Source organism: Leptosomus discolor, chromosome 1 (assembly GCF_034619465.1).
Source record: "Leptosomus discolor isolate bLepDis1 chromosome 1, bLepDis1.hap2, whole genome shotgun sequence".
In the NCBI taxonomy this organism is placed as follows: Eukaryota; Metazoa; Chordata; class Aves; order Leptosomiformes; family Leptosomidae; genus Leptosomus; species Leptosomus discolor.
This window is the reverse complement of record NC_141391.1, coordinates 216,568,275-216,595,439: the sequence shown is the minus strand read 5'-3', so window position 1 is coordinate 216,595,439 and position 27,165 is coordinate 216,568,275. Positions and strand designations below refer to the sequence as shown.

Below are 27,165 nucleotides of genomic sequence, written 5' to 3'. Positions count from 1 at the left end.
TACAGATTTAGATCTTGTGACCAGCAAGGGCAGAGGAGTTGGAGAAAAATATTGTAAGAGTAGCTGAGTCGCACGTACCATTGTGCACCAAGCTATAGTAGACCTAGGGATCAAACTGCTGATCGCTTCTCAAGCGTTGTTGTAGTCATGTGAAGCTCTTGGCTATGCTCCAGTACTGCTGGTGAGTGCCTTTGAAGTTCCAGGATGGAGTGCATATTCCACATCTGAAACCTCAGTGACTGTTGGCGAGTGCATGAGCTTTTCACTACCCTTAGATCTTCTGCCCTCGTCAGTTGGCCCTGTAATTATTCAAAATTAGTCAAACCGTTTTGGACCTTGGGAAACATGGGCCTTGGGTGTATTTTTATTCAGTTGATTTTGAAGCACAAGTGGAGAAGCGATTATAAAGGGTTAAGCAAATGGCTTTGCGCACTCATTTTTTTTTTTTTAATTGGTTGGATTTTTTTAACAGCAACCAGATTAGTCTTTACCTGGACTACAGAAAACAATACCCTATCTGTACAAGTGGCTCCCCAAACCATTTTCATAGGATTTTTGTGGCCTTTTAAAAAGGTGGCAGAATAAGCCTCCTTCAGGTTTGCTAAAGGCTGTTGGATGGACAGGGATCTCAGAGCGATTTCCTTGCCTGGAAAAGGCTGAACAGGAAAGTGTTGATACATGGCGATGAGGAGAATGTTTTTATGCTTCCACAACTGGAAGAAATGAATGCCTGCTCTGCATTCTTTCAGAATAAAACCCTGTCCTGGTGAGAGGTACTCTCACACCCTTTCACTGTGCACATCTGTCTGAAGGCATAAAACCAACTGGAATGATTTGGTAGAAAACTTGAGTAAATGTGCTGTAGCTCCTATTCTGGAAGTTGCCTCTTTTCTGTTCCTTGGGCATGGTCACAGGTTTTGGCCAATACATCTGTGCTAGACATAATGTGTAGTTTCTTCACAGCTCATCTGTGCCTGTCTTGTCCTCTTTCTTCTCTTAGCTTCTTTCATAGTTGAAACAAATGTCTGAATTTACCTTTTTGTGTGTATGGGGAGGGGAAGTTAACTGAACCAAATGTGTGTATTAGCCTGTACTTGCAGTAAGTGAAAATGGCTTAAATAATAATAATTGGCTAACTTCTCTGTACTCTTTTTAAAGTTAGAATCTGTATGTGAGAGTGAGGAAATGTCACGCTTTTGAGCTGTAATATTAGACATAAATGACGATATCCTTCAAACTTTTCCAAAAGAGTAGGTGGACAAATAAGAAGGTTGGGTTACTGCACACTGGAGGCCATCAGTATGGCAAAATGTCCTTGTCCGTTGACAGCCACTGCTTGATCTGCTGAGATCCAGGCAAGAGCTTTGTGCCTTTTATCATATAGTGATATTCTGTCTGTGGTGGTGTTATGTAGAACAGTCTGGTCACTCTTTTAAGCCTTGTGCAACCTGCTGCTAGATCCCAGCGTGGTAATGAGCCCATCGGCAATGCAGCTGATGGTACTCCATTTCCATTATCCCGAAAAGAATACTGCTTATCAGACACCTATCAGCATCCACCCTTCACATGCTAAGAGGACAGAGAAGAGCTATTTCTGGCTATAGCACTGTGGCTTTTTGAGTATTGTTCCCATTACTGACCATCTATCTAAATTGTCTTGTGATGCGAGCTGTGCATTAGCACATTCAGACTTGGGAAATGCTGGAGCTGCATTCATTTTACGCTGTTGTAGGAGCATAAGAAAGTGCTGGGATGCAAGTGGGACCTTTGTAAATGTACTTGCCTGAAAAATCTTCCAGATTTGCCTGCTCTGGGATGCACTTACTATGAAGTTGACACTGATTTCAGTACACTGAAGAACTTAAAATACTCAGGGGGATGGTGGTGGGAATGGCTACATGATTTTTGGCAACTGCTCTATGCTTATGGTCATGCTTATTTTAGCAGTCTTGCACTCAACAAGCTTTAATATTCTCCAATAGTTTAATGCCCAGCTGTCTGTTTTTAATGCCCTATTGTCTGAGCAGGGACTGCAATCAGAGAGAAATGTTACTGCTTTTATCTAGAAAGAGTTCTTTTTTTTTTTTCTGATCCTTTCTAATAAACTAACTTTTTTCTTTTAAAATGCTTCTTCCCCTAGAACAAATCTCTCCTACTTGTAGAAATGCAATCTTTTACTGAAACATCATAAAGTTCCCATTTGGGAGCTACCCAATTATATCTTACAATAATTCTATTGAATGATCTATAGCTCCGCTTTTATTCCCTATTAGTATTTGGCTGATCGATGGGTAACCTAATTGATTGTTAAGGTCAAATGTCTTTATTGGCTGATGCCTGAATCTTTTCTCATTACAACTTAAAAGAAAACCCCATTCTGTGGCCTGTTAGAGTTCTTGTACTCATTTCTGCACACCAGAACAATAAACTTCATGAGGTGGATGCTGGTGAACAATATACTTATGCAATGTTTTGTGTATTCTCAGGTCCAGTATTAAAAGGGTGTGAAATACTGAGGTACTTGAGTTGAGCAGAGCTGCAGTAAGAAACAGTTGATCATGGGTTTTCAGATTGTTCTGTGAATAAGGTAGTTGTGATGTGAAATAAATCCTTTGCTTTCATGACAGCTTAATAATTTCTAAGTGTACAAATGCAGAACCTTAACCGCTCTCATTTTTGCTTGTGGTGCTTACTGAGGTGTGGGGGAGATTAATGTGTGCTGCAGTACAGAAACAGGATCCTTGTGATTGCCTCATACCTTGCTAAAGTTTTTTTTTCCTCTTCTGGCAATGCAGTTTGCTGTGAGTAGCTGATCTGTGTTTGGAAATGTCCAGTTGTGCTGTAACAACTCGGTATCTTCTTAAACTGAGAGTATCCTCGTGTGGCCTCAGAGGAGAAAGTAGTGGAGCGGTGTCAATAGTCAGTAGAGATAGTCCCAATAAAATGGGTTTTTGCTTTATCGTCCAGGGTTTGTGATAATTGGTTACAAGATTCATATTTACCTCTGAATTTTCATGTCTGTTAATATATTTTTAGGCTGTGGTCTCACTTGCCATTCGCAGGGTCCCCCTGCTTTTCCCCACCACAGCTCTGTTTCTGTCATCTAAGCATTTGCTGCATCTGGCAGAATGGATATCGATTAATTCTGCTTTGCTTAAGATGCTTATAACTGAATTAGTTGGCCAAGACTCCCATATAGTTGATGGAGCTGTTTCATCCATTCATAAAATTCCCTATTTTGAAAGTCTGCTTCAGGATGAGAAAAATTGCACACTGGACTGTATTAACTATAATGGGAATGTCGGCTACTGATGTTGGATGATATTTGCAGATAAAGCTGGCTCCTGGAGATGAGGTTGCTGAGACACATGCCTGTCTGTCACGGGGTTTTTTTATGTACAAGTCTCTTAGTTTTTTAAAAATCTGATTTCTGCCTAATGAAAAACAGATAACTGGTTCCACAAAGGGGGTCCTAGGATTGGAGGCTGTCTCAGTTTTGTCTGCTGATCACTACACACGCTCCAAGGCACCAGTTCAGTTTCATTTGTCAAAAAGAGGAGTGTTATCTGCTTAAATGAGATGGTAGCTTGGTGTTCAGAGCACCTTACTGGAGTATATACACTGTGTGGACTCTGGTCCATCGTAGGAGGATGTAAATTCCAGATGTTCTTCTTTCTGGGCAAATACTGTAACTATCAGCTTGCTATGGAGAAGGCCGATGGCTTTTCCCCCCTGCTCCGCTATCTCCACAAGTTCCTGACTGCTACCCGTTGTTGAGTGCTGTCTGTGCCCATAAATACTTAATACAAATGCACCCTCGAAGGAGACTGCTTGTTGTCTCAATTGCTTCGTGCCTTGTATTGCCTGAACATGGTGTTCTCTGGTTTTTGGCTACCTGAACAACTGTTTTTGTTACCGCTTCGGAGGGCAGATGAGGGCGTTGTATGACCTTCTTGAATTGAGAGTCTATATTATGCTCAAGTGACAGGCATTTTGCAGTGAGATTACATGTCTTTAGCTCTGTGGTTCCATGAGTGGAATTTGAGCCAGATGCTTTATATAAATAAGGGAATTATCCGTATGCGTGTGCTGGAACAATAGAGTATTGCAGAGTTACAGCTCGGGTAGCATACAGATACCTCAATTCCAGACAGGCAGGTCTAGTTGAAGATTTATATTAGAATAACTCTGGATATAATTATTTGATTTTTAATCTCTTTCTACAGCTGTACTTTATAGTTGTTTTCTTTTCTTCCTCTGGGAAAACTTACCCGTATTGACTGGTACAAATCAACATTTTATGCAGAGTTAAACAGGTGTTCTGCTGAAGTTGCTGTAACTTTTCGTTACCAGGCTACTACATTTTCCCAAATGGGAAATGTTGCTCTGGATATTTAATTTTTTTTTTTTTAATTCCTGCTATGTATGCGTCAGGTTGTAGTTTGATAGAGTTAAAGCATAAAAACATTCTCAAGTGGTTTTTTGGGGGGTTTTGTTTGTCTTTTTTAGGTTGAAACAACCTGTTCAGTAGGGCTTCTTCTGGAAGTGTATTGAAACATGGTTTTTTGCCACAACATCTATTAAACGAAGTGCCGACAAACTCCTCCTGATCCCCTTGGGTCAGATTGTTCGGAAACGTGCAGTTGCCTATAGATGTGGAGATAGTTAATATTGAACAGTGTCAGTGTAGTAGCTTGCATGACTGAGCCCTTGAATATCAAAGAGTTGGGAATGGACCTGTTTTGTGTTTCAAAACCTCATGGAATGGATTTTGGTAGTCTTACAGATCTCTTTCAAGCTTGTAGGATTAGTGGTTCTCATACTTTTCTGCCTTTGTATGGAAAAGTTTATTCTTACACTGGAAGAAGTTGTTTCCCTGCTTTTTCAGTTCTTAACCAGACTTGCCACTAATTCATCTAACAATCTGAAATGAAGAAAATATTCTTTCCATGTCTGCTTGTTTATACAAAATTGGGATAATTTGAGGCGAAATCTTTTTCTAACAATAGAGACTAGAAGTGTGGATATGTAGGATGTTGTAGATGCTTTTTTGGTAAAATATGCATCTGAAAATACTTGATTCATTGCACAGGAAGATGTTTTCCTTGGTTACATATGAATAAAAAGCAGCATTTTATGAGTTTACTATTTCGGTCTCAGTCCCTGTCTGTCTGTGCCCTGCCCCCCCCCCTCCCCCTCCCCACCCTTTTTACTTTATAAAGGCATATTTCTTAAGAAAAAGGTATTTAATTTAACATATACCGTATGTTTTTTAATTTTCAAAAGATTCCACTAATTGAAAAGCTGTTTGATAAGGGTAATTATTAAAGGCTGTCTACTGTTGTATGCTAAAATTTGAAAGGCGGTTAAACCGCAAGGAAGCACTCCAACTGCTTTATAGAAAAGAGAAAATAAATAAAATAGAGCACTGTATTATGCAGTTGTTTCTGTAATTAGGGATGTGTTGTGTGCTGTTAACATTTCATATAATTTTCTTTTAATTGTAGTTAATGATGAAGAACTAAAGAAAAGAATAGCTGAAGAATTGGCGTTAGAACGAGCCAGGAGAGACTCTGAAGCTCAAAAGAGAAGGTTGGTTTGTTAATAACAATATTGAAAACAAACATGTACCTAATGCTTTTGTTACTGTTACTTATCTACGTGCTATAAACAGTTGAATTTTGTGCCCCAAGACAAAATGGCAAGAAAGACCTTTGGGCGATATAGTGAGTTTTGATATTAAGTACGTGTTAAAACATCAAATTAAGTGAAATTTCCTTGTAAGAGCTGATATAAAATGTTAATCTAAATCCCTTTTGACCTCATGAGCCTGTCTCTCTTTTTTTTGCAGTCTTTTAAGCTCAATCTTTGTTGATTTCTCTTGAGTCCAACTACACTTTGCAGTGTAGAGATAGAAATAGCTTGAGAGCAGTGCAGAGGTGGGTTACTTACAACCCCTCTGTTTGAAAGGTAAATTTTAACAGCAGTAGAAATGGTAATTCTTGTTAATTCTCTGAGTCCTAGGTATTTCTGTGAGCTGCAGTATGGTTTGAACTGCTTTAATAATACAGCATAGTGCTTTGAAGATACGAAGTACTGTATTAGAAGAGTTTACTAGTAGAAAACTCTTTTGATATTCTTTCTGTATATCAAAACACCGCGTTCTTATGCATGGTTTTTCAGAGATTGCGGCTACTGTGAGACTGGGTAGAGTCGTACAGAATGCAGCGGCAGACTTTGGATGCAGCATTTTAAATGTGCTCTGCAATGTTTAGTGTGGTGCTGTGGGATTGTTAGCAATTAAAAAAAATCCTGTATGAGTCAGAGATCGAGTTTGGCTGTGTGGTGAACTCTATGGACTTGTGTGTTCATTCGTACTTTCTTTCAGTGATTTTTTGAAATAGATGATGTGACACACTGGATATAAATATTAACCTACACATTGTCCTCTGTTCTGAGAATGGGAAGAAAGGCTCATTATGATGGATTAAAAAAATTAGGATGCAATTAGTGCTACTTAAACTGTCTGGGTATATATCAGTTGTTTCCTAAACATCATTATATTATTATTTAATTGAGTTAGGTTGATGGAGTATATAATTAGATAGAACTATATAAATGTCCCAGGAAAAAAAACCACAGGCTTTTTTTTGAATCAGCAATAAAAGAAATCAATATGTTACAGTGACATCTCCCCTCTTTTGAACTGGGCTTTGACAGGAAAACTTGTGTTACATTTGAGCATAATGCTGACTGCTCAAGAGTTCAGCTAAATGTGATTACAATGCGGAAATGTTTGGTTTGTCACTTCAGTATTTTATCGTTTGATGCTTTTCAGTAACTTAAGTATTCCATAATTTCATGGGTTGTGCATTGGCCTGTGAAAGGTAGGGAGCAGATTGGCTCATGTACCTGATTTTGTATTTGGTGGGGAATAATGCTGGCAGTCTTCCCTCTATTTGTCTAACGATTAGTGGGGAAGATGCCTCGTGTTAAAAGGATCCTGTGAAATGTTTCTGTTGTCTTAAAATTAGGTTGAAGAATCTGTGCTTTTGAAATGGAAACTATCAAATAAATAATAATTAAAATAGAACAGAATTACAATTATCAAGTCTTGTTAGCAGCTGTAGTCTTCTATTTTGTTTTTTAGCAATAAGCAAGGATTTTTCATTATACTTTGTACACAGTATATATAACTATAAAAACATATTTTAACCAGAGTGTAGAGGCTCTTTTCATGTTGGATTAAACAATTTTAAAGGATGCAGATGTTTACTTAGCTTTTCATCATTGCTGGACTTAATTTTCAAGCATGTACTTAAGAGCTAGATGCACATTGTTCAGGTCAAGTGTTTTGTCTTGCCTGTCTATCTGGTGCAGAGTGTTCTAGGTAATATAAACATAAAAAGGGGAAGACTACTCTCAGCTGCAGTTGTTGGTGATAAACATACACACACATCAATAGGATGTCGGAAAACAGAACAAAACCTGAGTTCCCAGCTATACAATGCTTAAAACATGTAACAGAAGGAAACCGTTAACGGAGAACAGTTTATAGAATTCATGGATGAATAGTTGCAGAAGAAAAAACCAATGTAGTGTTTCTTAATTTATGTGGAGGGATGCAGCATACTGGTGCTGCCCAAGGCCACTGGGACTGAAACGTGATGGTGTCTCATGTCTCCGTGAGTAGCAACATGCAGAGCTGTGATTGCAGGTGCTGTGAGTGCCAGTTTCAGGCTTCTTGATAGGGAAATGAATATAATGAAGTGGTGTGGTAGGGGCATAAGTCTCTCTTCAGTGAATTTAACTGGTATCTTAGTATTAAAAACTACTTGACCTTGCACATCTTATCTATTAACAAATTTGTTTGATAACCCACTACTTTTCTTTGTTGGCAGTCTTTTAAGACACATGCTGATGATATGTGACACAAAATTAAAGATCTCTTATTTCTGCATTCATTTTATGAGATTTTTTTTCCCCATAGATGGTGTATTTTTGTATGTGTACATTCTCATTCCTTTCTCAAAAATACTGTGTTTTTCCCAATCTTTAAGTGAAACAGCATTTAAACATAAATATCTGAAACTTGCAACTGTTTGTTGTGTCTGATTCCAACTGTAATAGCTAATTTCAGTACCGTTTCTGTGTGCAGTGTATGACCACACTTTAGTCTAATTGCAAAATGTATTTTACTCATTGCAGACTGGGAAGGAAGGAAACTTTAATTTTAACTTGCGATATAATTTATTTATTCACCCATACGTACACAGCACAGATGGACTACTCTTATTATATAAAGTTAAGATCTGTGCTTATTTCTGAGATGAGAACTAAAGGCTGACTCTTCAAATTGTGTTTTAATGCTGTCAGCGCGCTCACAATACATGAATTACACAGCCCTTGTTTAAAGGCACTGTGAATAGTTGTACAAAGTAGTGATTTACACCCAGCCTTAGAGCATAATTCCAGATTGGTGTGCCCACTGGTCTTTCATATTGTTTTGGTGTGCTGCTCCTTGTATACTCATCCCTTTCTGTGTGATATCAAATATGGCTACGAAACTGTATGTTACTTTTCTGAGAATCCAAAGCTTGCTTAAACTTTTGGCTATATGACAGTAGGATGAAAACCAGGAGGCTCCTTGGGAACTTAAATTTCCCCACAAATAATGATGAGCCTTTGCAGGATTTTCTTCCCCCAGAATCTGGAAGTCCATATAGAGGTTGTGGAAACATTGTAAATTGACCTGAAGGTTAATAGCTACTGTCATGAGAACATGTGTGGCTTTAGTCCTTTGCTGAAAATGTGAGCATTACCAATGGCTGAATTCCCCCATATTTGAGCTGTCCTGGACCAGGACACTGCCTCATCTCAGGTATTTTTTTTTTCAGTCCAACAGTGGACAAACATTCCTGCAAGTGCGTTGTTAAAGCTGCTGATAGTTGGCTGGGAATACACCTACTTACAGCTGGGAATACACCTGCTTACGCAGGTAGACTGGATGAATGCAGTGGCTGTGTATAGAAGTCTATTTTTCCTTTCCATCCTCTTCTGAGGAAGCAGTGTTTATATTCTCAGAAATGAGCTGAGTTGTACATGAAGGAAAGAGGTCTCTGGTATTGTCTTATATTTTTTCACGTGTCTGCTGGCTAGTGTTCGAGATGGGTGTTATGAGTACGTTGGACCTTTTAGTTTGACTGGTGTAGGTGTTCTTACGCTTTGCAATCAGTTGTGGAAATGAGGAACGTGTTGTTAACTCAGTCTTGTGTTTCAATAAAATCATATTGACCACAAACCCCACTGAAGAGCCAAAGTTGATTCTAGTTTACTCGTTCTACTCAGCCCACCTATTGTTTCTCACTTTGGTTTTTGAACATTCAAAATGTTTCATCTTAGGAGTGTTTTCATTTATAAAAGTTGAATTAATTATTATTTGATTGCAACAGAATTTGCAGTGACTGTGTTAGTAGATGTGACCAGTTAATGTGTCGGAGCTGCCATCTTATGATAATACTCAAGGTAATGTACAGGTTGTAAGACTGTCAGTATTATAGCAATAATACTATTATTGTTACAGTTGTTGATACAAGGCAGCTTCTTGTAAGTAAGTACGAGTAAGAGGAAAGAGTAATGTGCTCTTTTCCCCTAGGGAAAATCCAGCTTTGGTATTCCTGTAGTCTGTTTTCCATTTCACATCAGTACCTACCGGTATCTCCCCAAAATAATCCTTATTCTTGTAGTGTTAGCGACTCCAGTCATTATATTTACTGAAAATGGAGTGTAAGTTTGTACCTTAATGGTTCAATAAACTGTACATGTATCATTACTTTCAGCACCTTTGAAAGGCTTTCTGGGTGTGGTTTTTATTACCGCCTCTGGTACGTATGGTTCCTTTGGACCTGCTGAAGAGCAGGGTTTTGCCCCCTGTGAAATGTGTGCTAAAACAGCTGTTCCACAACTCTGGAAGAAGAGAGTCTAAAAAAGGAGAGAATAGGCACAAGAACTTGAGTTTGACGGTAGTGACAGGTAATAAATGACAATTGTTGATGATTTTTTTTTTCCCCCACAAAGTTCTTATTTTGCAGTGTCGTAACAGAAAGAGATGCAGAATTTGTGAAACTAGTTATTTGCTGTGACATGACAAAATATGACAATGAAACTTCCGAATCCTTTAGCTGCTCGGATGTCCTGCTGAGGTATAGCCTTACAAATGTAGGTCATTACACTACATCTCATCACAGCTATTGAACTCCTCTATTTTAACAATTTTGTTGATGTTGGTGATGAGAGAGTCTGAAATTGCCGTTCCTGTTCAAGTAATTTGAAGCCTTTCTTCGGACAGCACAGAGGTGGCCGGCACCGTACCAGATGGTGCCATGGCTCATGAACTTCAGCAATGAGAAGCTGCTCCTGGGCAGCGAGATGCATCTGCTCCATCGAGTTCGGTAGAGAAATCTGCACAACTCAGTGGACCATTAGGTATGTTCTGGGACAGTACGACTGGAGTAAACTAGCATTAGGGATCACAAAGTGCACATCTGGAATGAACAGGAGAGGTATTAGGCTAAAGGGGTTTATTACTGAGAAAAAAACTTTATCGAGTATGAGATTTTTTTCCAGTTTTAGCTGTTATGTCTCAGTGTCTTGTCCGGCTTGCTCTAGTTTTGCCTCTTCCTGCCAGAACATGGTGCTGGGACTGTTGTACTGTTGCTGTTAACCTGGGTGTCTGAATCTAAATATGCAGTAAAGAACTTGACTTTTGCCTTTTCTCTGCTTTTTCTGCACAAGGTCAGCAAATATTTAGCATTTTTTGCTATTTCCCAAGAAGTCAATGAGTAAGGAATTTTAATGTTTTGGCTCAGGAGAACAGGCAAGGGGGAATTAAGTGATTTTTTTTTTTCCTTCTCCTCCCATCTTTAATTTATAAACTGAATGGAAGTTTATCTACTACGTACACTAACTTTGTTCTTGGATATAAAACCGTTCACTTGTTAGAATCCATAATTCTGTAGTGACGATGCTCAATAAATCCTTTTGTTCATAAAGAGTTTGCATTCTGAAAGATATACACAGAGGGAAAGATTTTTGAATAAGTAGAAGTGATCAACAACTTCTATCATCAGCATAATGATAGAATTTTAGCTGCTGTTAACCTCATCAGACTGCTGGATTCCTCTGCTGAAATATATGCAAACCAATACTGAAGAGGCAAGTGAAGGATGTGATTTCCCATAGAAACTGAACATTCATGAATGGTTACTTACCTTTTTTTTTTTCCCCGCTGCCCTTGAAAATCAGGGATATTTCAATCTTATTTTGCTAATCATTCAGCTTAGGCTAGCTGTATCTGTGGGTTTTCAGTCTCTCTTGCTTAGAAAGTGTTTCCTGGCTTCCACTTTTTTATATATGATTTGGCACATGGCAGATGTGAATTATATGTAGAATGAGGTGTTTTTGCAAAGTGCTGTGCATGACAGTCCCTTCAATACTGCAGAAAGTTTATTTTGTTCAAGTCCTAAGCGTATACGTGCATGTGATGTTGTTAGTATGCCAGATAGATGTCCCTGTGCAGTTTACTGATGTATGACTGTCCCAAGAGACCCCGATGATTGTTTTCCCTGTGCTTAGTTGTACTTGGATTCTCCTATATCGTATCCCCTGTGATTCCAGCATTTGTTTGTTAGAGGAAAATTACTACTGTATGTAGGAATTTTAAGGCAGGGAAAGGCTTAAAAGTAGCCTTTTGTTTGGTTCGGTGGCTTTTGAGTAGCTCTATGGATAGGTCGTCCCTAAAATTCTCTTAAGGCATGACAGAGATGGAAAATTATCAGGACTAGTGCTGAGCATTTTGCAACTGTTGCTCAAAATCTTATGAAAAATAATCTGGTGTATGTAGGAGCTGCATAGTGGATCTGAAATCCCTTTTAAAATGTCTGTGTAGACAGTCTCAACCCTGCGAGATTACTTCTGTTTAAATTAAGATCATGGATGTGGGTTAACTTGGTTTGAGGAACAGGCTTGAACTCTTCCAGGTGACTTCGTTTGTAGCTGAATGTGACGCGCTGCTGAGATCCCTTGTGAAGGGAGGTGAATGGGTGGTAACTGTCAGTGGATGGGAAATGGTGGGTATCTGGAGATTAATGACTTTAACCAGCAGATCCAGGAGAGGACTATTGCCCACAGCTTCAGGAGTGTTTCAGTGTCTCCTAACTACCTTGTATTATAGGTACAAGCCTGCATTTTTTTGTCATCTAATTTAGTCTTTGTCCAGTTTTCCATGCATTCCAGTGGTTGCCTATTGGGAACCCCATTATCCCTTCCCTGTATTGGCTTCTGCTTATTTTCTGGTCTAGTCACTAAAATGCCAATTAGCAGAACAATGAAGACGTGGACCTGTTAGTGGGTCCAGAGGAGTGCCATGAAAATGATCAGAGGCCTAGAACACCTCTCCTATGAAGAAAGGTTGGGAGAGTTGGCGTTGTTCATCCTGGGGAGGAGAAGGCTCCAGGGAGAACTTTACTGTGATCTTTCACTATATAAAGGGGGCTTGTAAGAAAGATGGAGACTCTTTACCAGGGCGTGTAGAGACAGGACAAGGGTCAACAGTTTTAGACAGAGAAGGAAGGTTTAGGTGGGATGTAAGGAGGAAATGTTTTACGACGAGGGCGGTGAGGCCCTGGCACAGGCTGCCCAGAGAAGCTGTGGCTGCCCCCTCCCTGGCAGTGCTCAAGGCCAGGCTGGACGGGGCTGGGAGCAACCTGGTCTAGTGGAAGGTGTCCCTGCCCATGGCAGCAGGGTTGGATTAGATGACCTTTAAAGGACCCTTCCAACCCAATCCATTCTGCTGTTCTACGATGGCTTTTGATAACCCCTAAGTTTTCCTCTGTTTTGACTATCCAGCCTCCTACGAGGACTTTAACTTCTGTCTTGAAAGCCACGTGAAGAATGCTGGTTTTGAGTAATGATAGATTAGATGATAGATTTTTTTTTTTCCAAACATTCCCTGGTAATGAATTGCTGGAGTCTGTTCTGCTTGGCTAGCTGGGCTCCATATGGTGTGGCATTTTATCTGTCATTAGCTGGATAACTGATTGCAACCTCTGTATTGCTGAACATCCTCATCTGTTTAAAGGCAATCTTTCTAAACTCTAAATCAGCTTTTAAAAACATGTACACATGAAGGTGGCTGAGGGTGGTAGGTTATTAAATTGCAGCCATTAGCTTCTTTATATGCTTTTTTTGTTGTGCTTGGGGGAGGGTCCCTATATATCTGCAATTCACTCTGTGGTTTAATTGATACTCTGATGCTTCTGAGTGCTTCCCCTCAATGTTATTTTGTCATGTCTCAGCATTACGTTGCGCACGTGGGAAGCTCTCAGCAAACTTGGGATAGACAGCTTTTGCAGAAGAGAACAACAGATTCACTGGCAGAAATGTAAAGTGAAAGAAGAATGAAGAACAATATTAGAGGAGAACCCTTTGGGAAACTAACCACCAAAAATGTTATATTAAAATCAATACTAGGGCTTGACCTTTTTGTGCTACTGTATATTTTAAAGCTTACTATTGATTTCTCTTTTAATAACATGTTTATTCTAGTTTACGGGCATAGGTCTGGAGAACAGAAGGAAAAAAGAAAATGATTTATTTATTTACAATATTATTTCTATATTTGACTGAGGTAAATTTATGAAGAGCATACTAATGTGTCTTCGGGTCGTATGGGTAGTACGCTGAATGTGGTGAAAACTTTTTTGAAATAGATGTATTTTCTTCCTGAATTATTATGTTTTTCCCAGGTAATCAGCTGTTGAATTGGGAGACTGGCTTTTTCTTGCAGTATCTTTTCACGAGGGACAAAAAGCTACTTTGTTTGAAAATAGTTGTAATCTAGTCTGCTGCCACAGGGACCTCCTGATAGTGTTCAGATTAAGTGTGAAAACAGTCAGGAAAATTGTATCTTCTCTACTGCTGACAGTAGGATAGGAAGCTGGAAATACTTTGAAGCAGTGAAAGTGATTGTAATTGTTTTGACTTCTGATAGGTCAAGAATAAGAGTTTAATATCTTCCGGCACGAGGGAACATGCTGTTTTTATAAAAACAGATAAAGATATTACCCAATTGATAAACACATCTAGGAGTGCAAGGATAGGTACAACAGACTTGCACCAAAGCTTGCCTCCTCTGGTCGTCTTTTCTCTGGCAAGGTTTTCATGGAGTAAGTATTGCAGAGAGCTTCAGAGAATGTTTAAAAATATAACTAAGAGAAGCTGCTTTTAGAGGGAAGCTTCTTCGTTACCGTTGTCATTCCTGGGGGCAAAAGAAAGGGTTACATACTCTCGAATGAAAAGGTATACTTTTGAAGTAAAACTCTGTCAGTACTGCCACATTTCTGTAGCCTGTGGATAATTATTCTTTGTTCGTACACCTGTATACAGTGTGGCTTGTCTTCCACAAATGCTGGGAAGCTTAACCTTTTTCTAGTATGATATTAAAAAAACAAAACCCCTCACTATTGATTTGAGAGAGCAAAACTTGGATGTTTTATAGTGATAAGCAGGACTTTGGAAGATAAGTCATGAATTTCATATAAACTGGAAAGAAAGGCTAATGTGACATCTGATAAGGGCCTCCCGTCTCTGAATGTGACATGTACGTGTGCATGACTCTCTCCTTCCATATCTGAAGATGTATAGTTGGTAGAGAGAGGACTTAAAATACCAATTGGGTAAGACTGCAGAGAAGGCTTTTCTGGAGTGTGAAATCGGATAATGCTGGGCAGTGGTGAGGGCTGTTCATTTTTTCCGAAACAAACATTCCAGTTTGGTGCATACATTTTATATAAGTACGAAAACATAAAACCTGTTTCCTTTGAGTGACCAAAAGGCCACTTCAGCCTCAGGGCTGGGGAACACGCATGGAGATGGCAGCAGGTTTTGGCATCACTTCACAGGTTGAGTTCCTCCTATTCCCCCTTCCTAGTCATGCCATCTCAAACTTATTTTTTCTTCTCTCACAGCAGAGGTTTCCCTTGTCTGATCTCACACACAGCAAAAGATTTAGAAGTGAATTGATTCCTCAACAGCTATAACTGACTGAGGTCTGGAGGATTATGGAATAATACTGTTCTGTCACAGGAAAAGGGGGAAAGAGGTGGGTCAGGCTGGGTCAAGACTGTCCCTCTGCAGGCAAGGGAAGAAGCCAAGATTAAGTGTAAAGGCACTTTGGGTTCAAGCAGAGATTTACCTATAAAGCGAGTCCAGACGAGCTGTTGTAACTGATACCTCTTTGGACAGCTGTCTGTTGAAAAGATAATTCTATTACGGAAGTGTAAGTCCCCTTCTGAATGTTGTTGCTTTGTACCCTTTTAAAAACCATAAAAGTTTAGCACACGATCTTACCAGCAAAATACCAAGGATGCATCAAAATGTTTGCAGCCGTGCTGCTTATGAGGCTGAGGGTTTGGAAGTATCAATCTCAGAAGCCTGCTTTACTTCCCTTTATTCTTTTCTGGGAAGAAAAAGCGGTGTTTGGCAATGGTAGTTACTCTCCAAGACTTCTGTTACTGGTCTGACTCTCCATTAATACCATAATGTCTAGTTTTCAGTATATACGGAGATGAATCTTGGAGACAGGAGGTGGAAATTGGAGAAGGCAGTCCTATAATTCACTCCTACCTTTATAAACCCCAATTTTCAAGGGATTATTTTTCACATCGATTTTAAAACTTGGCATCTCAACTGACAACTTGTATACCGAGCTTCATCTTGATAAGCTTATTTCTAGGAGTGGTGGGAAAATGACTTGAAGCCAGTGAGTTTATTTGGAGAGAGCATAAACAGAAGTAATACTGCTTCATGGTTTTAGATTCAAGTAGGGAGGAAGGAAACTTTCCCCTGGCAATTTTAAACAAACCTTTGCTTTCAAACCACTGAGCTCTTTCATTTTGAAAAATAGCAAATGAGTAGTCATAGCAGAGAAACACTCTAATAATAATAATAATAATAAAAGAATTTGTAACTGTCACTCCATTTTAATGGATAATTAATGTCGTCGTGATTTCATGACTGCCTTTGCAGATCCCAAGAGGAGTGGTATTAAGTTTGAAAGTAATTTCAAGTGGAGTTATGTGGATATTGGGAAAAGTCTTCACTAAATACATACACAAATTATGTAAAACAGTTTTACTATTCTGACTCTAGTTCCCTGCATGCCTCTGGCATAAAGGTAGAAATTTGTTCGTCTGTTCTATCTTCATATAGTACTGATCTATATGCACATATTTTAAAACAGTGGCTTTATGAAGTATAATTACAAAATCCCCTCAAACAACCTTCCCTCCCTCCTACTCACCCTTCCTCCTCTCAATACCCAACACCTCGCCCAGAAACCCCCCTTACAACCCAAGTATCGTAATAAAGAAAATCAACTCAACCACCTTCTATAGCATATGGGTGGCCGTCAGAGTGACAGGAGTCAGTGTCCATATTGCAATGCGGATTAACAAGCTGTCTGTGGAAATGCTGTTGATAAACTGAAGAGCTGTATGTAATTACAAGTTTTGAAATTAATGCCTTTGATCTTTTGGTCAAGGACTGGCACATAAAATAACATGGCCATTAGCAGAGATTTTTGTCGATTGACAGATGTTATGCCGAGGCTGGAAGGCAGCTGGAAAAAGGAAATGAATGAATGTGTTCAACCGAATGTTATTACTTGGAGTCATTGTTCTGGGTGATTTGAGAAGTACAGCGTTTGAAGTAGGGGGTAATTGAGAGAAAGGAAAGAAATGATTAAGTGGGGCAAGGTGGAACATAGTCTTAACCATGATAATTTGTGTTAAGTTCGGTGTTTTCCTGGGTTGGATAACAGACTTCAGCCTGAAGAAAGAGTAAAGCAGACCACTTCATAACTTGCCCTCCTTGTTGCTACCGGACATGTGCAAAACTAATGTGAGGATCGTAAGACAGTTTGGGACTGACCGAAGGCAAATGTGTGATGGAGCATACTGGAGGGAGGAGTTAACGTTATGGGAAAAGTTTAGTTGCTGCTTAGGGATCAATTTTGGAATCACTATCACTTTATGTGTTCAGTAACATTTATAATGAATGAAGGGCTGATTTATATAAGTGTATGACCAGCATTAAGGAGGAACAGGTCACCATCAGGAAGTGGATGTAGAATGAAGAGTGGAGTTCTTGATAAATATAATAATATGAAGTGCAAGCATAGGAAAGTCATAGTAATATAGTATAGCACCGTAGGAAAATCTCACTGGAATTACTGTATGCAGTTTGAGATAGCCAAAAAAAAACCCCAAACCACCACATAAAACAGATACCGTTCGTATTTGGTTTTCATTGTATTAATCTGCAAGTTCCAGGGATGCTGCTACCTCTCAGAGGACAAACAGACCTTCCCAACCTGTGTCGTGAATGTGTAACTTGGCCTCTTTCTTTCTTGCCCTCCTTCTCATTTATTTTAACTTTGCTCTGAGGTGTTGGAAGTTGCCTGATGTCTGTTACATCTACGGTAAATCATCTGGGATGATTTCAGAGGTGCTGGCAAGTGCCTGGATGCGCTATACTTACGCATTAAGGGAGGAAGCCAGTCACCAGGTCTGGAGTACAACAGGGTAGATTTGGAGGGCTGTTTTTCAGCCGACTGGCATGTAGGACAAGTTGTGTAACTCAGGAGCATTTGATGGGACAGGGATTGTGAGCATTGTTTGTACCTATGATCTCATCTCTCTTACTGTCTGCATCATGATCATGAGAGCTCTTGATCACTTGTAGTAAATTTAACAAAGAATTCTGATTGCGTATGTTGTAGTCTATAAAGTGGAAAGCAATTTGAATCCACGTAGACACATTTGTATGGTTTTGGACTAAGCGCTCATGAAATGATTACAAATCTGGGTTTGAGCTACATGTTCGTGTTTTGATTTCATATTCCCACATTTTTAAAGCTGTTTTTGGTTTGTCTTGCTGCTTTTCTGTTAGTCACAGAACCATTTAGGTTGGAAAAGACCTTTAAGATCATAAAGTCCAACCATTAACCCAGCAGTGCCAAGTTCACTATTAAACCATGTCCCTCAGCAGCACGTCTACATGTCTCTTAAATACCTCCAGGGATGGTGACTCCACCACTTGCCTGAGCAGCCTGTTCTAGTGTTTGACAACCCTTTTGGTGAAGAAATTTCCCCTAATGTCCAGCCTAAACCTCCCCTGGCACAACTTAAGGGCATTTCCTCTTGTCCCATCACTTGTTACTCTGGAGAAGAGACCGACCCCCACCTCACTCCTTTCCCACTGGGCACCTTTCCAGCCGCTCATCCCCAGCCTGTAGCTCTGTGTGGGGGTGGTGTGACCCAAGGGCAGGACCCGGCACTTGGCCTTGGTGACCCTCATACAACTGGCCTCAGCCCATCGATCCAGCCTGGCCAGATCCCTCTGCAGAGCCTTCCTGCCCTCCAGCAGATCAACACTCCTGCCCAACCTGGTGTCATCTTCAGACTTACTGAGAGTGCACTTGATCCCCTCATCCAGATCATTGATAAAGACATGAAACAGAACTGGCCCCAGCACTGAGCCCTGGGGAACACCACGTGTGACCGACTGCCAACTGGATTGAACTCCATTCACCACCACTCTTTGGGCCTGGCCATCCAGCCAGTTTTTTACCTAGTGAAGAGTCCATCTGTCCAAGCCAGGACCCATCAGTTTCTCCAGGAGAATGCTGTGGGAAATGGTCCTTCTAGCAGTCCTAAGTCTCTTGTGCTTCATGGAGGATTTGTTCAGTATGTAGATGTCTCAAAAAAGTTCAAGTGCAGGAACGCTATATTCTAGTCTTAAATATAGAAGAGCTTTCTGCTTTCCCATAGGGGATTTTTAGTAATGTTTTGAGTTCTCTTTGCTGTTGCCCGCCCCCCCCCCATCGCAATGCATCATTTAAAATACAATTTACATAAAACTTAACTAGTAGAACAAAGTAAGTTAGAAGAAAATAGAATAATATTTTGCCTTTTTGGGGCATATGGGCAATATGAGTGCAAAAAAGTTGAAGGAAAAATGTAGCCTTTTTAGACTGTGGCTTTACAGTTCAGGAAAAAAATGGTGTTTTCTGTTAACATTTGCATAATCTGAAATATAGGGTTTAGAAATGCAACTTTAGGACAGATTTTTAAAGAATGTGGTTCCTACTAATGTTAGGAACAGACCCCTTCACCTCTAGTGTGCAGTCTTTTGTGAATGGAGAGTAGGTGGGGTTTTTTTTTTTTTACTGTGTAAATAGTGCTAGGAAGTCACTTCAATTTAAAAGAACTTTTTTGTGTTGTCATTCTGGGACCTCTGTGAAGGAGAAGACGTTGCTTTCAGGTAACTTGTTTCTGTATCTCAGCGCTTCACTATGTTTTGCAGAGGCAGATGAGCTTTAGATAATTTATCTGACTTTGCAGTCAGGTGAATAATCAGTTACTAGAAATGGAGTAGGAGAAGTACCAGTTTCACACTTCTCGGACTTCAGTTCAGGTGAAAGTTGTTTTCCTGATGTGTCTCACATCATTTCAAATTCCTTGTCAGCTACAGTGATTTTCCAGCCGCAGCTTTCTATGGCACATTCAGCATGCACTCATTAAATATTGAAAATCAGAAACATTATTCATTCATTAATATTGCATCATGGCCTAAACTGCATTGTTCAAAACACTTTTGGATGTTATGCAAGTCTGTCAGAATGCATTAACAAACTTGCTTGTGTCAAACTAAGCAAAAAACCTGATGAAATTTCCGCTGTAAACACATTGTAGTCTTATTTTTAGTTGGTGTAAGCTTTCTGAGTTGAGGGGTATCATGTACAAATGGAAGTGTTCAGAGATGGTGAAAGAGGAAGCAAGCTGGGTAAAATTAACATTAATAAACCCCCAACCCTCATTGTAAGAAAGTATACAGATATAGATATATAGATATATATATATTATACTGAAATGTCTTCTTACATGGAGTTCATATTTAAGGATCACTTCCAACTTTAAACGCTAATGCCTCTTCAGATTTTTCTACATTTTATAGAGAAGAGGAGAGGATGGTTTTCATCACAGTGGACTTTGAAACAGGAAATATTTTGATTTTTGTCGGTTGGAGGTAATGAAAAATGACACAGTTCATGCTTTGGACTTGAATGAGTTTATCTTGGATCAGCACAGATCCATCAGATTGTGTAGCTTGGAGACTGTAATAAAGATACAACGACTGGCAAGTAATCATTTCCCTGAAAAGTAACGAAAAGAAAATGTTAAATCTTTGATAGTGTAATAAATTTTCAGTGTCCAGGATAAGGGCTGAAAATGATACATCGCTGTATTTGCTTTTAATACCATATTGTTTACCAATTCTAGATTTCCTAGAGATTTGTGATTAATTCAGAATAAAGCATGTAGTGGCTGTCAAAGCACAAAACTAATATTGTTTTTGTTTAAAACATTTCTCAGTGTGTTGCTGTTTGTGAATTAAAAACTGCTTTTTCCTTAATGATGATCTTTAACATCTGCAGGTGTTTTTCAAGAATGACAGAAATGGATGTTTTGAAGTAAACAATAGAGTGAATTCTTCTGAATTGAGAATTAAATTATTCAACATGTTAGTGTGGCTAACATGCTTCATGCTGTGCAAGATTACAGTACCATGTCATAAGTTCATGTGGTAAAATTAACAATTTTCTTCTCTTGAGCTAATTTAAAAAAATGCGTCTGAAAAGGATGAAAATTGTTTCAGAGTGCAGCCAAATTTTATCATGCCTTTTTTTGGGATGTGTTTTCTTTTTTTTATATATTTTTTGAGAGATGCAGAAAACAGACCGCTTGTCCCATCTGAGATGCTTTGTTTGTTTTCTTAAATTTCCAATTCTGCTGCACAGTAACAGGAGAGCAGAGCTAGCTGTGTAGTTTGACTTCACTTATTTTGTTGGACGATGTGATAGTCGTCAGTTATTAATTTTAAGTTATTACCTAATCGATTAATTATTTTAATTTCATTTTGTATTATTTTATATTGTTGCTGTTTTTATTTAATATTACTTTTATTTGAATAGAAATCATTACTTTGATATAGACAAAAAACCAAAAAAAGCCTGAAAACCTAAAGAGCAACTTTGTAAGTTTTTAATTATAGCTGTATTCAACCTATTTATTCCTCAATATGCACTAATTTAGGCAAATTTACTTGTCCTCTGCTGTCAACTGCAGGAAGTGGCCAAGATGAACTAAGCAATTGAGATCATTATCTGTGTTTTTCATAGTGCTTGTGTTGGTCAACCGTAACTGATGAGACTGTTGTGTGCTAGCTGGTGCTCTCACCTGTAGCATGTTTGGTGACAGTGCATGGTATAGTGTCACTGCCATGGTACTTGAGCTGTTCTTCATTCAAGTTGGGGTTAAATTGGTAGCACTAGCTTGGGAAAATGCCAATAGTTGAATTAATTTGTGTCTTCCATAGCTGCAGAGAAAGAGGTCTTCCTCCCAGAGGTGTGGGGTGTAAGTGTTTCAGGCTGTCTTAGATAATGCTCCGCAGCATTTGGTGTATTCATGTGTAGATGCTCTTTTCTGAGTCTTGCATGTAGCGTGTTCATAGCTAGTTCAAAAGCTGCATAATAACAAACCCAGCTAGAATCTCACATTCGCTGCTTTTATAGAAAAAAGGATATGAATACAAAAGAGGAATGCAGAAGCAAAAGGATTATTCTGCTGAAATCAGGTATTTCCCCTTTCGCTTTGGTCTGAAGATCTGCTTCAGGAGATGGTTGGGACAGATGCTTTGATCACATGTATAACTTCAATTTTGGTCTCTGTCCCTCCTGCCCACCCTCAAAAAAATCTAAGAACAAATTGGCTTATATATATATAAGAGCATCTTTCAGACTTCCTTTCATCTGTCTGCTGAGGTGAGATTGCTCCTTGAGAATAATGTGGTAGGTTTTGTGTTCAGTTATAACAGCATCTGATTTAGGTGGAGTGTATTGCAAACATTATTTTGATTAAAGTGGCTTCAGGAATAAAATGGCCCAAAACTTGTCTTGTAGTGGAACGTAAATATGATAATATGATAACAAAAATATCCAGATTCTTATTATGCCTCTGTTTGTTCTGTGATCCATAAATCTCTGGTGGTTAGTGTACCAGGATTTACCTAGCCTCTTGCAGTTCCCTCAAGAATTTTTTTTTTTCCGCTTGGTGACAGCAACATTCAATCATATTTCTGGTTTGGTTTCTTCTAGGAAAATCCAAACTTCATATATTTAGGCCTGCTTCTCGTGTTTGGTAATTTTTATGCATGTGATAGCGTTCTGCTTTTAAGTGACTCCAAGGGTCTGCTGTCTCCAGCAAGATGGGAATTACTTGAATCTAGGAATTTTCTCTAGAGGGCATCTGGATTCAAATTTTTCATTCAAATAGGTAAGCTTCATAACTGTCACAGTATTCATTTACAAAGGAAATATGGGGGTTTTTCTCCTCTAGGTAAGCTCTTAAGTCCAGTCTTTAAAGGGAATAAGAGCCTCAGGCAGAGCATTTTTATTCTTTGTTCTGAGATAAGCAGGACGTTTGCAGTGCTGTGAGGGCTATTGGTACAAAAGCGTGTCCAGTTTTAGCCAGTACAACTTCTTTTCTTCTGACAAAAGCTTTTTCCCCTCATGTTTTAATGCCCAAATATTGTCTATATTTAGAATATCTATATTCAGGAGATGACCTAGTTTTCTATTTGGAAAGCATGCTTTTATTAAAACATATATGACAAATGAATCTTTGCATCTTAGCACAGAAAAACCCCGGGAAGTTTTCTAGGTATTCACTGATGTTTTTCAGTTTTAGTATTAAGAAGCTTGGGTTGAACTGAAAACAGATTTCCAGAACAAGGATGAGAGTGGATATGAGTGTGTTTTGAAGCATCATAGGTACAAGTGTGTGTCCAGTAGGTGAATTATGCCAGTCGTTAACTGCAAGGGTGTACTCTTGCTTCCAAGATAGAACTAGGTTGAAGTACCACTGAACATTGAACTTTGTGCATATTAGACTGTTCAAAGAAAAATTTCAGGAAGGTATGGCCATATTTTCCTGTCTTCAGTCTGTAAACTTTGTGTTGACATGAATGGCAAAATCAAAGGTTTTGTTTGTTGTTTTTGCTATTGCTTTACTTAACTTGCTTACTTAATTACTTTTAGTTATATATCAGGAGGTAGATTGATGGCTAGATGGAGATGTCAGTCTGTTTAGATGTGAATACCAGAATACAGTGTTAAAATCAACAGCAAAAGGAAGACTGGGATAAGTGTGGACCCCCTCCTAAATGGAGCAGGGTCCCTGGTGACAAAGGACATAAAGAAGGCGAAGATACTGTAAAGCCACCTTTTGCCTTTCCCTCTGTCATTACTGTTAAGACCAGCTTTCAGGAATCCCGGGACCCTGAGCCCAGAGGGAAGGTCTGCAGCACAGACAACTTGCCTGTGGTGAAGCAGAATCAGGTTAGGAACGCTTAAACAAACTGGTCATAGAGAAGTTCCATGGGGTCTGAGTTATACCCGCGAGTGCCAAGGGAGCTGGCTGATGTGATTGTGAGGTTGCTCTCAATTGTCCTTGAAAGGTCATGGAGATCAGAAGGGGTTCCTGAAGACTGCGAGAAAGCAGATGTTGCTCACACTTTCAAGAAGGGCAAGCAGGGAGATCTCAGATGGGGACAAGAGACCACAGACACAAACTGAAACACCTGAAATTCCATCTAAACACGCTGTGAAGCTAGTCAAACACTGGATTGAGTTGCCTGAAGAGACTGTGAAGTCTCTATGGAGATATTCAAAACCCAACTGGACACGGTCCTGGGCAACCTGCTCTAGCTGACCCTGCTGGAGCAGGGAGTTTGAACCAGATGATCACATGAAGTCCCTTCCAGCCTAAAAAAATGCGTGATTGAGAGCTGTGGACTGCCTTTCCATTTAATCAAGTAAGAGACAGTCATCAAGCATTTAAAGGATGGGTGAAAGAAGTTATAATGTAGGCTTTGAGTGCCAGAAGCTTTAGGGGAAATAGGTGACTTAATCATTTGTTTATTAAACTGCAAAAAGTACAAGTACATAAATTTCCTTCACAGCATTAACTTGGAGTGCTGAGGTCCCAAAAGACAGTGCTGTAGAAAAGCAGGAATTGTTGCTTTTGGTGTGCGATTGTGTGCTATAAAACAGTTGAGAGCATGAAATACTGTGAAGTGTTAATCCAATCCTTAGTACATAGAGGTTCTTGTTAATGCTTTATGTGTATTTTCAAATAGCAGTATGGAAAAGTGATAGCATTGCATCCCGCATTTCACTAAATCAGCTACTGTAACTAAATAGCTGTACACTTTTTGAAACAGTATTTCATAATTACTTAGAAATATTTTATTCAAACTATCAACTGTGTAGAAAAATGTATAGCCAGCAGCCTTCTCTGCTGTTTCAGCATCTTTTTTTAAAACACTTTCTTTCTTCCTGTGTAAATGATCAGTGTAATGCATAATGTCTCTTGTCTGTTAACTAGAGTTTTGTGCTTAAATGTGAGAACCATTATATTGAGCCTTTATATTTGTTGTAATTAAAAATGTCATTTTAAGTGGTCTGTTGATGTGGAATTCTTGGAGTAGTGGACTGTACTGACAAGTTGTGATGTTAACTCTTTATAAATCGGAGATGTGCATCTATCTATTTTTTTTTTACTTCTTGCTAGATAATAATATAATTTATTACTGTAGATTTAGCTGATGTTTGCCTTTATTCAGCAGCAGCACATGCTGAATGCCAGTAAAATGAATTTGTAACGTCGAGGAAAAAGAGTACTGTAAGTTGATGCAAGCGAATGTTTGCGATCAGCACGTATCTGCCTTGTGTTTGTTTCGTTAAGCTCCCACAAGCCACCCAATTATGTAACTCAAATAAATGAAAATTACTTCAAAATCCTACTTATTTTGTTAAAAAACTCTGGTGAATTTAAATCAGTTGAGATGGATATTTAGGGTGCTTTTGTGAATAAAAGTTGCCCTAAATGAAGAAGTTCAGTAGGTGCTTCAGGAAGTTACCTAGTTATATATTTGTTCTTGATCACATGAATGAGGGTTAGAGTAGAATCATGGAACAGTTTTGGTTAGAATAGACCTTCAAGATCGAGTCCAACCTTTGTCCTAGCTCTATCAACACCATTAAACCAGGTCCCTGAGTACAACATCTTAAACACCTCCAGGGATGGTGACTCCACCACATCCCTGGGCAGGCTGTTCCAATGCGTGACAACCCTTTCAGTAAAGAAATTCTTCCTGATATCCAGCCTGAACCTCCCCTGGTGCAGCTTGAGGCCATTTCCTCTTGTTCTGTCGCTCGTAACTAGGGAGAACAGACCAACCCCCACCTTGCTGCAGCCTCCTTTCAGGCAGTTGCAGAGAGCGATGAGGTCTCCCCTCAGCCTCCTCTTCTCCAGGCTGAACAGCCCCAGATCCCTCAGCTGTTCCTCAGACGAGACCTGCTCCAAATCCTTCAATAGCTTGGTAGCCCACCTCTGCACCCTCTCCAGCACCTCGATGCCCATCTTGCAGGGAGGGGCCCAAAACTACACCCAGCACTTGAGGGGCAGCCTCACCAGTGCCCAGTACAGGGGCACGATCCCCTCCCTGCTCCTGCTGGCCACACCATGGCTGACACAGGCCAGGATGCTGTTGGCCTTCTTGCCCACCTGGGCACACTGCTGGCTCATGTTCAGCCGGCTGTCGACCAGCACCCCCAGATCCCTCTCTGCCTGGCAGCTCTCCAGCCACTCCTCCCCAAGCCTGGAGTGCTGCTGGGGGTGGTTGTGGCCAAAGTGCAGGACTTGGCACTTGGCCTTATTGAAACTCATGGAATTGGCCTTGGCCCAGCAATTCAGCCTGTCCAGATCCCTCTGTAGAGCTTCCCTACCCTCAGGCAGATCGACCCTTCCACCCAACTTGGTGTCACCTGCAGACTTCCTAAGGGTGCACTCCATCCCCCTGTCCAAATCATTGATAAAGGTGTTAAACAGGAGTGACCCCAGTACTGAGCCCTGGGGGACACCACTCATGACCAGCCACCAACTGGATTGAACTCCATTGACCACAACTCTCTGGACTCAGCCATCCAACCAGTTCTTCACTCAGTGAAGTATCTGCCCCTCCGAGCCAAGTGCAGTCAATCTCTCTAGGAGAATGCTGTGGGAAACGGCGTCAAATGCCTTACTAAAGTCGAGGGAGATGACATCCAGAGCCTTTCTCTCATCGAACAAGTGGGTCACCCTGTCACAGGAGGAGATCAGGTTTGTGAAACAGGACCTGCCCTTCATAAACCCATGCTGACTGGGCCTGATCACCTGGTTGTCCTGCACATGCTGCGTAATGGAACTCAGGATAATCTGTTCCATCAGCTGCCCTGGCACTTAAGTCAAACTAACAGGCCTGTAATTTCCTGGATGATCCTTCCATCCATTATTATGTATGGATGTTGTATTGGCTGACTTCCAGTCTTCTGGGACCTCCCCAGTCAACCAGGACTGCTGGTAAGTGATGGACAGTGGCTTGGTGAGCACCTCTGCCAGTTCTCTCAGCACTCTAGGGTGTCCCCCATCCAGCCCCATAGATTTATGTAGATCTACGTGGAGTGTTTTTTCACCTTCACGTATCGGGAAAGAACACATCACTTAACTGTTTAGTAATGTCATTTTACATGGGGAGTGGGGAAAAAGGAGGTGGGCGGATAGTAATTTGTTAAAAACATAAAATGTGTTATTACCAAAGGTGGGAGTTGGAAGTGAGGGACTTTCCCTGCGCTCCTATCTGTTAATCCATTGTAATGGCAGTTCCCTGAGGGATCGGTTTGGCAATGACGGTGAGATTTGATTGCCAACAAAGGGTGGCGAAGAATCTTTTTTTCTGGAGTTTTTGTCACGCTGTGTATGTGGAAACCAGTAACTTACAGGATCAGATGTAGGGTTATACAGCATTTTAAGTGCCATTTTTTGGTGTCCTATCCCCATCCTTTCCTGCCTTGTAGTGGTAGGATATAGCTGTTCATGGCCAAGAGTATATTAAGAACTGGAACGGCTAGAAGGTAGTATTGAGATACCTGGACTAATTTTAAAT

At 39.9% G+C, this 27,165-nt stretch overlaps 1 protein-coding gene across 5 annotated transcripts in view; it reads left to right on the top strand.

Moving 5' to 3' along the window:
- CHCHD3 (coiled-coil-helix-coiled-coil-helix domain containing 3) overlaps positions 1-27,165 on the top strand; it is a 163,858-nt gene that overhangs the window by 25,141 nt on the left and 111,552 nt on the right. For all 5 annotated transcript variants that reach the window (XM_086475038.1, XM_086475048.1, XM_086475024.1 and 2 more), the window contains one exon: positions 5,508-5,592. In XM_086475038.1, coding sequence (XP_086331164.1) covers positions 5,508-5,592 — 85 coding nt within the window. The remainder of the gene's footprint in view (positions 1-5,507; positions 5,593-27,165) is intronic.